This window comes from Lissotriton helveticus, chromosome 12 (genome assembly GCF_964261635.1).
Source record: "Lissotriton helveticus chromosome 12, aLisHel1.1, whole genome shotgun sequence".
NCBI classification, from domain to species: domain Eukaryota; kingdom Metazoa; phylum Chordata; class Amphibia; order Caudata; family Salamandridae; genus Lissotriton; species Lissotriton helveticus.
The window spans coordinates 646,555,543-646,570,346 of NC_136073.1; the positions used below are offsets into that span (position 1 = coordinate 646,555,543).

General features: G+C 42.4%; 1 protein-coding gene across 1 annotated transcript in view; it reads left to right on the forward strand.

Annotated features, from left to right (window-relative positions):
• WDR59 (WD repeat domain 59) overlaps positions 1-14,804 on the forward strand; it is an 885,758-nt gene that overhangs the window by 290,226 nt on the left and 580,728 nt on the right. Inside the window, exon 10 of the mRNA XM_078670030.1 lies at positions 6,480-6,636. Coding sequence (XP_078526156.1) covers positions 6,480-6,636 — 157 coding nt within the window. The remainder of the gene's footprint in view (positions 1-6,479; positions 6,637-14,804) is intronic.

The window sequence follows — 14,804 nt, forward strand, 5'->3', positions numbered from 1 at the left end:
TCAATACTGCGTACTTAAATTCTGTCAAATAACACAAAAACAACGCATATTCGTAGGCCAAGAAAAAGCGACTCTTTTCGGAGGGTTTACACAGATCAAACCTCCTTCGTCAGGCTTCTCAATACTTGGTTATGACCGCAGTATCTATGTACAGAAAACATTTTTTTTACATAAAAAAGACATAAAAAACATGAACCAACCCTCTTACATAATTCTATATATTTTCATTATTTTTGCATAATTTTAAAACAGTCCTAAATAGTTTTAAAAAAAACTCATAAACAAACATCAATTCTTGAGTTGCTGGCACTGAACATGCTTAAAGACCCTTCAAACATCCGGCTGATTGAATCCATTTAACCTGAAACCATCTAGCTCACTCCACATAATTCGCAATAGTCCTTTCACTCACTAGGTGAAACCAAACCACTTGAGTAAGACGGGATAGTTATACTCCATCCTGACTGCCTGCAGATCCAATATGTGGGACATGCACATCTATGCACCTATTTATCTATAGTGCAATGGATTTTGTGGATAGAATCTATTCAATTCAGCTAAGGATGTTACCTTAACATCCCTTGATGGGAGTTCAAAGAGACCAGTTTATTCCTACATGCTCATTGATTTATAATTTACTTCTCACTCACACAATCAAAACAGAACAACCTAATTAGACAAGATAGGCTAGTTACACTCCATCCTGACTCCCTGCCAAACCTATATACAGGACAGGCATATCCCTGCACCTATTTATCTAAAGTGCGCTAGTTATAGTGAATGGGATCTGTTAAATTAGGCTAGGGATGCTGCCTTATCGTTACATAGTGGGAGAACAAGTACACCTGTATAGTGGCTCCCGGCTTAATAACCAATGAGCTTACACAATTACATCTCATCAAAGATCAATTATTAATAAAAAACATTTTGGCGTTGGCATAACAGCCCTAGGGATACAGGGATGATATATAAATACCCACCAGGCTATCACTCAATCCATATATTATCTTTACAGAAATCTGTTGAATCAGAATTTCTCCTTCCAAAGTTCGATAAAATCAGGCTAGGTGATCACTGCCAATACAAATCAGTGTGATTACATTTACAAGGCCAATCTCTATACATCCTAAAATAAAAAAGACTCTGTCAGTGCATTATAATTACGAATTTGTCTGTTGTTACACAATTATCTAAAGTAGCATGTCTGCTACAATTGAACGATGCAATCACTGGACACCTAAAAATTCTAAAATTATAACCTACCATCATGGTCTCTCACCCACACTTCCGATTTCGCGCCTTTCTTAGCTGGGCAGTGAATGTAAAGAGCTCGGTCTACTGAAATCTTTTTGGGTGATAGAACCCATACAGTGACATGTAGTTACTTTATGCCCAAAGATTTAGGTTTTCCATGTGGAGTGCCTCATTGAGCCCAACCTTGTTTAACCTGCACTTTTTCTCCATAGCCAAGCTGATACAGTCATTCAGGTTCCAGGTTTTGTCTTATTGGGCACTCCGGGCAAGGGAACACACCAGTATACTATGCAGGGGACATTCATATCCCTAAAAATATTTTTAACATAACCATTTGAGGTTGAAGGGATATTGAAGGCAATTCTTGGCCTAATTGACATGAAAAAGGGCACTCACTTTAGGCTTTAAGCCACCTATATTATCTGTGAGTCAGCCTGTTATGAGCAACCAATAAGTTGGTCAGGTTCAGGTCGGTCAGTTGATCCCCATCAAAATCCAGTGTTGAATATAGATAATGGATATATAAGGCAACCCAGAAGTAACCCTTAATATACAAAGAAGGAAGAAGATATAAGTATCCCCCGAATACCAGCCACTGAATATAGCTGGTCTACTCATAGATCTTAGAGCATAGTGTCTAGTGCAACAAATGGATCCAGTAGATCCATAAAATGCAAGTCATTTTGTCAATGGTCATTAGGAAGTTGTTTACCACTTTGATCAAAGCAAGGTTGATGGCACGGCCTGAATAAAGGCCTGATTGCAACATGTTAAAGGACTAGAAACGATTGAGGTGATCTGAGGTTGATGGGTTTCTCACTATATTACTTAGAATCACGAGGCAAGTAACAGGTCTGCAGTTGCTGGGAATAGAGGAGGCCAGACTAGGTTATATGGAAGGTTGTTAGATTTTCGTGTGCTTTACAACGACAACCTGCAAAAGTGAGTAATATATAATGTTTGAAATATAGGGCCAGAAGAAGTTGGGACATTAGTAAATCACCCTTGGAGAATTGGATTGTACTGCAGATAACTGTTTGACATCAGAAATATAAGTGAAAAGATTTCATTTTCAGGGCTCAAAGCAAAACTGAAGCTGCACTTCAGTCACATCAGTGAGTTGTCCTCTGTAGCCTGTGGGGACTCGAGTTGTGAGGTAATTTCTCACAACTGTTAGATTCATCAGTTTCCTGACTGTTAGTCCAATGTATTAATATTCTATTTAGAAAAAAGCCAGCAGTGGCGTCGTAATGTTCTTCAGCGAAAAAGTGACAATAGAGGGAACAATGACATGAGGCAATATTTTTACTGTCTGAAAATGTTCTTTCACTCAGTCTTTGACCAAGTTGTTCTTCTCATGCCAGGTTGTAGATCTGTTTGAGTTCACATTAAGTGTACTGTGATAATTACTCCATCATTAGTTAACCCTTTCAAATAAATATCTGCCTTGACTGTTTTGCATAACACAATCCAGAGTCAGTATCACATCTTCACAGCTAGTAATAGAGACTAAATCTGTTGGAAGATGTACAGACATTATGGATTATTGTCACATGGTTTGTCCATAGTACAGGATAAACCAATGCAATATGAACATTTTTCTGAAACTCAGCTTTTTTTACAATAGTACTAAAATAGGTTTACAGAAATTGATAGATTTTTTTTTACACTAGCAACATTGGAGCAAGCAAAGTTTTTGTGGTTTTCTAGTTGAATGATCCTGTTTTACATCAATCTGTGTTTCTGCCATGTGGGCCGCTCCACACACACATTCTGTATTACTCAGCCTTCTGGGTGTGCAATCAAGCCCACTCCTAGATTCGGTTGGACAAATGCCACATGATTGAAGTGAAGACTGGCCTAATGGTTCGCTAGTTTCCAGTGTTTTATTGATAATCCCAAAAATAGCGATAAACTTATTATGAGAAAGTGTCTCTCTATATACTGGACCAGAATAAGGTACAGCGTGTATAGAGTCCACAAACCCCGGAGGTATAACAGAGGTTAAAGCCAGGTGTGACCTTACTCTTTAAAGTGGTAGCTTGGTCGAGCAGTAAGGCTGTACCAGAGGACAGTGTAAAGCATTTTTTGTACACACTCAGTCAGCAAAAGGTTTCACACACTCAGACTGAATTCCAGGCCAATTGTTTTTATATCAAAAGAAACAGTTGTTTTATTTCTAGAACCAACAGGTATCAAAAATATACTGTTCTCAATATAAGAGGTCTCAGATGAGTACTTTGCAGAAAGGTAATAAACTTTGTAAAGACAATAGGTACAGGGGTTGCAGTAGGCAACACAATTCTACACAATTTAGCATGGAGCTCAATTGATTACTTTGTAGATTACTTTGGTATCTCCAGGACTGGCTCCTAGGGTCTAAGCTGAAAACAGTTTAGCAAAAACGATTTAGGTATTGTAGTGATTTTTCAAGAATAAAAAGCTATTTTAAAAGTTCACACTTAGAAACTTTTCACCAGAAATCTGGCAGTGTTATCCAAAGGGAGAAAATTCAGGTTGCAGGTAAAGAACGATCTTGTTACTTTTGTAATCCAGTACTGGTCTCCTGGGGCCAGCACTGGGGTCTCAATTCAAAACAGGTAAGTAATTACGTTTCAGTATTTCGTATGATTTTTAAAGAATATTTCTAGTTTTCAAAAGTAGACAGAAGAAATTTCATAGAACAGCAGACAATGGGTTCCTATGGAGAAAATACAAGTTACTAGTAAACCCGCTAGGGATTACTTTTGCGGTTCGGTACTGGGCTGCTGTGTATAGTACTGGCTCCTCTCCTGATCACAGGTGAGTATTTCGGAATTCGGGTGATTTTATATGAATATTTTACATTTTCAAAGTAGACATTTAGAAGATTTTTTGAGTCAAACCAGTCAATGTTATTCAATGGCAGGTAAGTGAGTTACCCGTTTCCTGGTGAGTACTCGACTGGTGAAGTTGTGGTTCTGGGCATAGACTCAGGGGTCCCCCAGTGTCAGGTAGGTACAGTTGGTTCACCCTCAGCGGCGCAGGGGCGGCCGGGTGCAGAGGTAGTTAGGCCCAATGTTATCCAATGGGGGACAGGGGTCTCCGGTTGGTGGCTGCTGGGTAGCAGGCCATGCGGCTGTGGGAGCTGGGCTCCTGGTCACTTGCTTAGAACAAAGGGGGAAGCAGGATAGGACAAAGGTGGCACAGCCAGCGGTACCCGGGCGGCTGGGTGCAGGGTGCTTTTGAGCCATCGGGCGCTCAATGTTATTCTATGAGGAACTTGAAAAGGGAACAAAGGCTGCAGGCTTGGGGACGGAGGATCTTCTGGAGCGACCAACACTTCGAGGGGTAAGTTGGGATCTTGGAGGATATGTAGGCACCCAGGAGTTGGGCACAGGGGGCCGGGAGGCGCCGGGTGCAGGGGTGTCTTTTGAGGTCGGGAATTCTTACCCCCCTGCTGGTTGCGGTCAGATGTGTCCTTTGTCCTGTGGCTGCAGGCGTCGTCGGGGAGGGTCTTTGGGCACTGGACTTCAGGTCCCAGTCGCCGGGGGGACGTCCTTGTGGTCTTGGATCACTCGGGCACGGGCCGGGCTCGGCGGGTGCAGAATGGGCTGGTCCGGAGCTTCCTGGCTGGCACCAGGGGTGTTGTTGCAGCAGAGCCTCTGCTGATGGGAGTCCCAGTCTTTAAGAGGGTCAAGGCAGGCAGGTCCTCTGGGTGTCCCAAGGTTGCTGTCCGCGGGAGTCGCCGGGATTAGGCAGGAGCAGGTTCCAGGATCGACAGGCCGGTAAGGCTGGGGCCAAGCCAGTTGTTGTCGTCCTGTTGTTGATCTTCTTTCTTCTTTTCTTATCGGGATCTGAGGAAGGAAGGTTCAGGGAGCCCCTAAATACTGAATTTAGGGGCGTTACAGGTAGGGCAAGGGCACGGACCAATAGGTCCCTGTCCTGGGGTGGGTACACCCCCTAGCCTGCTCCTCTCCTGTGGGAGGTGGGCAGGCGCCAGCTAGGATTGGGGGGATGGCCGGAGCCGTACTTCACCTCGTCTCCCCCACCTGAGGGGTGGGGTTGGCATAGGCTGGCACCTCCCCTTCCTGATGTAGTTTTTCCCGCCAGTCTTCCCGCCAGAGTGGGGGTCAGAACTGGTGGGGGCCAGTTGCTGGGTATAGCAAATGGTCTGGAGAAGCTCGCAGAGGCGACATGCCTTTGAAGCTTCCCCCTGCCCATCCTGGGGGAGGAGACCTAGCACCTCGCCCAGATTATGCATTGTGCAGGCCCAGGAGAGCAGGGGCTCTCCACCCAGGGGTCCAGCAACTTGTCTGCTGTGTGGCAGCCTCTGCAGCCACTCAGCCCAGACGTGGATTGAAGGTTAGGTTTTCAGGGGGCATCTCTAAGATGCCCTCTGGTGCATTTTACATTAAATCCCACACTGGCATCAGTGCGGGTTTAATGTGCTGAGAAGTTCGGTACCAAACTTATCAGTCTTCAGTGTAGCCATTATGGTGCTGTTGAGTTTGTAATGACAGCCTCCCAGCACCATATACTCTGACTGGCATCACTGCACTTACAGTGCCCAGGAATGGCCAAGGGTTCTGTAGGGGCACATGGCTCATGCACCTGTGCCCATACCTCTGGCATAGGGCACCCAGCTAGAGGTGTGACTGAAGTATGCCAGTGCAGTGGGTTCTGTGGGCCTGGCACACAGGGATGTGTGCCATGTCGACTCTTGGGTTAGTTCTGTACTTGGACACTCAGCCTGTAAAGGCAGTGTGTGGGTGCCAGGGTACAGGGCCCCTGAGGGTCGCGCAATAAGTGCTGCAGTCCTCATGGGTCTTCTCTGGTCACCATGCCCTGGGTACCTAGGGTACCATTTACTAGGGGCTGATAGGTGGCCAGAAATGCCAATTGGATTTCAGTTTCAACACAGTTTTAAAAAGGAACACAGGCTCTGGGTACCTGGTTAGCAGGAGCCCAGGGCACACTCAGTCAAGCACATCAGCAGACAGAAAAAAGTGGGGGCATACCAATGCAAGAAAGATGGCACGTTCTCACACTTATTCTTACCAACAAAAAGGGACTGATGGCATATTATGTTGCAGATTAAAATCAATGATGAATCCTAAAGCCATGCTGTTTTGACTTGACCGGAAGAATCATTTACTCCGCCCAAATTATGTATGTTGTTTTGAGCCCCTTCACATGCTCTGTTCGCTCACTAAGGCTGTACTATATTCCCATTTGTTCTGCAGCCTTTCAGTAGTGGGCTGGTAACCGTGATGGTGCCCCAGCTGCGCCGTGAGAACAGCCTTCTCCTTTGGAACATCTGCGACCTGAACACTCCAGTTCACACCTTTGTAGGGCATGATGATGTGGTGCTGGAGTTCCAGTGGCGAAAACAGAAGGAAGGTGGGTGCACTGTTGAGGGAAAATAGGAAACAAAAGTGAGTGTAATGCAATCAAAAGAACTGATGTAACTGAGTTTAAGAATTCTAAAATTCTGGCGATTTTTTTTACAAGTTGGTTATGTGCTTGTTTTGTATTAAATCTTGTGTTTGCATATTTTGGTTTTTCTTATGGGACAGGCAGATGTAAAACTTGCTTACTGTGCACTAACATATAGTCGCTGATTTTCTAGTGTTCCCTTCATTAATGCAATGCTCTGAATTCTTTAATTCTGTACAGTACAGTTTATTGTTTCTTGCAATACAGAAATTATCTTAAATATGAAATCTAAATGGACTATTTGAATGGAAGTTAGCTATTTCTGAAGGTAAACATAACTGCTATAAATTCCAGTTCTTTAAAGATGGCATGTGTAAATAAATGTGTGTACCTACAAAGGATAGCCCTGAGACAAACCCCATTAAGCACTGCCTGCTTGGGAGAATACAAATTCTCATGATACTATAACTATAACCTGAGAAACCTGTAGTAATCTAAAGTATGTGTTCATGTTAACCTAATCTCCACTCAACTAGATGTTACATTATACTGACGTAAACATATATATTTATAAATGGAAACAGTGAATAACGGGCATGTTTTTCACCAAGTGACATAAAATAGGCAATGAGAGCGAAGCACCACACTGAAATATCTAAGAGAGCCCTTTAGGATGTAGCAACAACGGGAGCCCTCTTTTGTTTCCCACTGTTGCTATGCCATAGCAGTAAATGACCCGATTTATAATCCGGTATTCACAGTTGTGGCGCTCAGTGTGAATCATACATAAGTCTCTTTATGTCTACATTCTCATCAAGCCAATCATTCTACGTACTTGAACCAAATTCTCTTCTAATCTTCCTGCCATCATGTTGGAGTTATGATCCTGCATTTAAAAATATAATAGTGTTCATGAGTTTTTCAAAGCACAGTCCTAATTTTATTAACTGTCCTCATTCATTGACCTATGCAACAACTGCAGTGAATTTATGTAACACATAACAGTTAACATCAAGCTGTCTGTTCCTAATCCGTGTGTGATAATACTTGTTCCTAGGTCTTTCATTCAATTAGAAATATCCATTTCGCTTGTTAGAAAATGTGCATTCTTTTTCAGGACCAGCAGCAAGGATAATATTTGTTTAAAGCTTATTTCTTCCAAAAGAAGCTATATCCAAAATGGATTTAAAGTAGAATTTTGTAAACATTCATTCTCTGGTCTGTCCAGTCTGCAGCTAAAGAGTATAAATGCCCACTTTTTGCCATGTCCTCCTAACTTGTGCATGGGTGGTTAGTGGAACCAAAGAAATGTAATTCCTGTGTAAAATGAACAACTTTGCCTTGGAACTGAGCTTTTACTATGTGGTTATGGCCTTATACTCCCTCAAACACTTCAGTAAACACAACCTCAAATTATCTGGAAAGCTTGCGTTGATTAGCATACACAGTTCCTGTATGATAACAAATACAAATGTGTCTATTAGGACTTTGTTTCCACAGATGTCTGTTAAATTGGCATTATTTAAACCTTTTGAAAGCCACAATCTCATCCCTGAACTATGTGTAATTAGAGCAAAGAGGGCCAATCAACCTGATTCCTTTAAGTAATCTACACAAGCATGAATGCACCTGAAATGACTGGCCCTGCACCGTCCGACGCCCTGCGAACTAAGTGGATCTTAAATATATTTATCATTACTATTGTTTTTTATTTGTTTTTTGTTGCACAGTTCAATGGTTATCCTTTGATTGACCTTGGAAGGATAAAATGCTAACGGGACTCTCCAGGATGCAAACCCGTAACCTAGAGTTTAGAGTTTAGACAAGGATCTCCACAATGGGTCCATAAGTTGTTTACAAACTATTCACTCCCCTGCATATATTCTCATCGGCCAATTTCGACAAAAAATTCTAAACATGAGTAGATACTCAGCACCTAACAGTATCAAAACCTCTTTCCAGATTTCAACCTGCTCCATAAATCCATGCTGATTAATATGTTTTCTTAGCTTTCATCTAGCTAGATATCAACCTAGACCAACGATATTCAGTCTGCCTTCAAGCTGTTAACTGTAAGAGATCATCCAGCACCATAGAATTGCTCTCCCTGAGAAGGCCTCAATGAGAACTTGGGAATAGGGATTGGAAAATCCCAAGAACGGTTCTGAAGAGCTGAAATGTAACCTTCAGCCTTTTAAACGATGTCACTGGGCCCATCAGTGCCTCTTCTGCAGACTTTGACATAAAACTGGGTATGGCTAGTGGGGCACTCCTTATGGATTTTCCCCACCTTCGGTTCTATAAACATTGACCATTAATTGGGCTTTTGTAATTGTTTTCACCGATTGAGGTTAATTTGCCTATGGCAGGTTATCTATGGTCTATTAAGTACAGTTGTATTTTTAGTGCCTCTAAATCACCTGTAGATTCTGAACTTGATGCCTTTTGTGGCACTTTTTGTGTGGCAAAGCCAGGCAAAATCAAAACATGTACTTCACTGTTAACCGGGGATGGCTTCAGTGCAAGAAATGGGGCTGGTAGTTTTGTTTTGTATTTTATTGTAATTGCATTTTTATAGCGCTTACTACCGCTGACGAGGTGTTGAAGCGCTTTTTCGGCGAGTAGCGAGCTACTCCGGAACCCATAAAGGATTAGTGTTGAATTAGTATAGTGAAATATGAAAGTAATTTGAGTGGTGGATAGGTAAGTCAGTTAATTGTATTCAGAAGGATAGCGGGAGTATAGAAAAGGGAAAAAAGATTTGTATTTATATAGCGCTTGTTACCTCTGATGGGATGTTGAAGCACTTTTTTGGCGAGTAGCACGCTAATCCCGAACCCATGGTGGTCATGCCTAATTTGTATGCACAGTGAAGATGAGAATCTCTTTAAAACACTGATAATATATCTAGAGAAAGTCATATGAATTTGACAATGGCTACAAACATAAAACCACAATGTGTTATTTCTACTGATAACTTCAAAGTGAAGCTAAAAGACTAAAGTCCATCATCAAATTACTAAATACAAGGCCAGACAAGGCAGTTCCATTATTTATTTATAAAGTTTCATATAGCGCGAACAAGATCTTGAGGGATATCAGAGCGCTTTACAATATGATGAGAGGAAGGACATAATGCAATATCCTTATCAAGTAGGAGAGAGAAAAAAACCCAGCAATGGTTGCAGATTACAGGACAATTGCACCCAGAAGGGTAATACAACCCCTTAATAGCATGGGTTGTCTTAAAGATTAAATTCAGTTTTCTCCTGAGAAACACTTGAAACAGATACCTCCAAGTACCATAGGATTTTAATTTGTCTTGCTTTCAGCTGGAAGCCTCCACACATCTCTGCCATACTTGTTTTTGTGGAGATTTTTTACTTTCTATGTGTTCTTATAGATATTTCCAAGTAGGTTTCCAAAATTAACCCCATCCATTTGGGTTTTATATATATTAGAGACTGCTTAGTATAACTAACCAGTCTGCCTTTGCTCAAATCTGTGAACCTCAGAGTAGTGCCAAGAGGGCGGAGATCAGTGCCAGGAACTCTACAGAAGGCTTGCAATTTCCCACCCTAAATCTAACTTAATGCTTTACTGATTTGCTTGACTTAAAGAGTGGGAAACAGAATAGACATGGTTGCAGAGCTAAACTCACAAAAGAAGCATATATAAGCAGTGCCATACTATGGAGCCATCTGAGCAAGCTTCAACATTAACTTACCATATGCGTTGTACATTTTGGGGCCAAGATTTGGTCGAACAAAGTAGCTAGGCAATCGTGAAGCAAGGTTCAGTCTGCCATCTCTCTTGGTATATTCTGGAAGAGGAAGATTATCCATCAAATCGACAAACCTTGTGGGCATCATGTCTCGGAAATCTTCCCCTGGAGGCCAGTCCTTCAACTTCACAACCCTTGGCTTCCCTTCCTCAGACTTTAGTCGCTTGGAAATTATCTCAAATAGGTCTTTATAGGCAGAGGTGTAGCCTCCTGAGAATACTGCATTAAGTATCCCAAAACTGATCTTCAGTGACAAGGCACTTTATGTATGGAATTTATAGAGTATACTAACCTATAACTTCTAAATTGTCATATTTTAGTCATGCTTCCTCCCAGATACCATTTTTTTTGTTGAAAGATAGGCCAATTCATTTTTAGATTAGGGGCCTGATTTATATTTCGGCGGACAGGTTACTCCATCACACCAGTGACCGATATCTTGTCCACAGAAATATAAATCCCATAGGATATTACGGGATTTATATTTCGGCGAATGGGATATCCGTCACCGTTTTGATGGAGTAACCTGTCCGCCGAAATCTAAATCCGACCCCAAGGCTAATACTTTTACTGTTTTTGCAGAAAATGAGACGGACCACTGTCCGCTCGCTATTATCTTTATGGTAAGGGTCTGTTTTGTACAGAGGAACTCGGGTACTCTATACCTAATGTAGTAATATTTCCAAAGGTAAAAGGAGGCCAATGTGACATGGTGCTGAGTTTGTTCATAGTCAAATGGTTAGTTATGCTATACATTTAATGGAAGCTTTTCCTAATAGTAACCTTGATGGTTCTTGAATTTGTCAGGCCTATCAGAATGCTAAAATTCCTGTTGCTCATTTTACAAGGATCATGTTGGATTGAACTACTGTTTTTTTATGCAAGATCTCATGAGTCTAAAGCTAACAGTAGCTGTAGGAGTTCAGGTTGTACTTTAGAGAAAATAATATGAATGGAGGGAGAATTGATTAGGTCATAGGTTAGAGATAAGCATTTGTTGTTTGATGCCCAAAAACTCCTCTGACTCCACAACCTGTGTCAATTTGTCTTGCTTTCAGCTGAAGGCCTCCACACATCTCTGCCATACTTGTTTTTGTGGTGATTTTTGACTTTCTATGTGCTCTTATAGATATTTGCAAGTAGGTTTCCAAAATTAACCCAGCCCATTTGGGTTTCATATATATATTAGAGACTGCTTAGTATAACTAACCAGTCTGCCTTTGCTCAAATCTGGGAACCTCAGAGTAGTGCCAAGAGGGCCGAGATCAGTGCCAGGAACTCTACAGAAAGCTTGCAATTTCCCACTCTAAATCTAACTTAATGCTTTACTGATTTGCTTGACTTAAAGAATGGGAAACAGAATAGACATGGTTGCAGAGCTAAACTCTCAAAAGAAGCATATATAAGCAGTGCCGTACTAAGGCGCCATCTGTGCAAGCTTCAACATTAACTTACCATATGCGTTGTACATTTTGGGGCCAAGATCTGGTCGAACAAAGTAGCTAGGCAATCGTGAAGCAAGGTTCAGTCTGCCATCTCTCTTGGTATATTCTGGAAGAGCAAGATTATCCATCAAATTGACAAACCTTTGTGGGAATCATGTCTCCATTATCTTCCCCTGGAGGCCAGTCCTTCAACTTCACAACCCTTGGCTTCCCTTCCTCAGACGTTAATCGCTTGGAAATGATCTCAAATGGGTCTTTATAGGCAGAGGTGTAGCCTCCTGAGAATACTGCATTAAGTATCCCAAAACTGATCTTCAGTGACAAGGCACTTTATGTATGGAATTTATAGTGTATACTAACCTATAACTTCTAAATTGTCATATTTAGTCATGCTTCCTCCCAGATATCATTTTTTTTTAGAAAGATAGGCCAATTCATTTTTAGATTAAGGACCTGATTTATATTTCGGCAGACTGGTTACTCCATCACACCAGTGACCGATATCTTGTCCACCGAAATATAAATCCCATAGGATATTACGGGATTTATATTTTGGCGGATGGGATATCCGTCACCGTTTTGATGGAGTAACCTGTCCGCCGAAATCTAAATCCAGCCCCAAGGCTAATACTTTTACTGTTTTTGCAGAAAATGAGAGGGACCACAGTCCGCTCGCTATTATCTTTATGGTAAGGGTCTGTTTTGTACAGAGGAGCTCTGGTACCCTAACCTAATGTAGTAATATTTCCATAGGTAAAAGGAGGCCAATGTGACATGGTGCTGAGTTTGTTCATAGTCAAATGGTTATTTACGCTATACATTTAATGGAAGCTTTTCCCAATAGTAACCTTGATGGTTCTTGAATTTGTCAGGCCTATCAGAATGTTAAAATTCCTGTTGCTCGTTTTACAAGGATCATGTTGGATTGAACTACTGTTTTTTTATTTAAGATCTCATGAGTCAAAAGCTAACAGTAGCTGTAGGAGTTCAGGTTGTACTTTAGAGAAAATAATATGAATGGCGGGAGAATTGATTAGGTCAGAGGTTAGAGCTAAGCATTTGTTGTTTGATGCCCAAAAACTTCTCTGACTCCACAAGCTGTGTCACCTTGCCCTTAAGTAAGTGACATAACATATTGATACTCTGTCTTGCCATTACTTGAAACATTACTTTTCACTATGGTACGTGTGGTAATCACACCACTGCAGTTGACTGGCAGAGCAAACCTTGACACATTAAACCGTACAAAATCCTTTCAGGAAATGCCTTCCTCATAGAGGTGTATGATTTGCCCAGACCAGAAACCTATTAAGTTACTTGAGCATTGTAGGGAGCTGCCTTTTTATATAGTGGACCAAAACGAGGTACACTGTGTAAAGAGTCCAGACAACCCTTCTTGGTTTAGAGCAAAAATGTTAACACTGAGTGCTCTCTTTTGTGGTTGTGTGGGTGAGCAATTTATGCTTTTAGAAGGTAGTGCTAAGCATTTGTTGTACTCACAGAGACAATAAATGAGAGATACTCACACTCAAGAATAAATCCGAGACCAATTTAGAAAAATTTAGTATTTTTATAGAAATTTTGATACCAAGAACTTTGTTATCATGTAAGTACTGTTTTAAATATGTATTTTTACAGTTAAGTAAATCCTTCATTCAGTGCGTCTTTATGCAGTAATGCTTCCCTATGGTTGAAAAGGCATCTGTGGCATACAGATATTTACGTTCGGTTTCTGGGGGTCTCCTTCAGGGACTTAGGGTTGTAGGGGGTCAAGGTCCAAAGTACCAGCTACCTGGCCTGGGGCATCCATGTTCAGAGGTGCTGGTTGGGTTGGTAACTGTGCTCACTACGCCTGTGAAAAGAAGGGGGGCCACCTAGAAACAGGCAGCAGAGTGGGGCTTGGGGAGAAGTCCAGGAGCTCCCACCCGAGTGGCTCGGGTCACAAGGGTCTTGGGATCAAGGGGGCACAGCCGGTTTGTTGGAACCTGGGCTGGGCGCTCAGGTGCAGAGTAGAAACGTCGACTGGGCTCTGTGCATCCTGGGGCCTTGTGGTCGCCAGTCATGCCAGTTGGGGGTGAACAAATCAGGATTTCTCTGTGGTGCTGATATCCCTCACCTGCTGCTCGGTCTAGGTGTAGTGGGAGTCCGGACTGGAAACTTACGGGCTCTGTCTGCTGCAAGGGGTCTGGTACCCCAGATATTGGTCCTGTGGGGCTCCGTTGGTCCTTTTGTCCGCACACTCTGTGGGAGGCATATCTGACCTACAGGAGTACAGGTACCACTTCCTGGGGGACTGCTGAGTCGGGCTGGCCAGGGAGCGGCAACTTTGTGAACTGGACTTGGTGTCTTCTGTGTCTGCGGACTGCAGGGGAGTAGCTCCTCTACTCCAAGGGAGATTGCTGGCAATTTGCAAAGGGCTGGTAGTCTCCCAGTGTTCTTGGAAGATGTTCAACTGCAGGACGCGTCTCTGGTCACAGTTGTTGAAACTGGTGCAAGAAGGTTGGGTTTGGTGCCAAAAGTCCACAGCAAGTCTTCAGTTGTCGCTCTCCTTGCGGCTTTTCTTTGTCCTCTTCTTCTGGATCAGTCGAATCTTATTTCCTGGCATCAGGGATGCCCCTAAATACTTACTTTAGGGGCATTAAGGGGAGTGACAGGTGGTAACCAATGGGCTACACACCTTTATGGCGTCTACACCCTCTATGTGACCACTTCCTGTGGGGTGTTATGTTAACTGAAGTTTGTATAGCGCATAATCACCAGCAGGTGCCTTAGGGCTTTGAGAAGACCAAAGTCCACTAGCAATCGCCAATAAGCACTTGTCGGATGATTTAAACTGTGCCAAGAGCCTCCGTAAACAGAAAAGTCTTGAGTTGCTTCCTAAAAGGGAGGAGGGTGGATTTTTT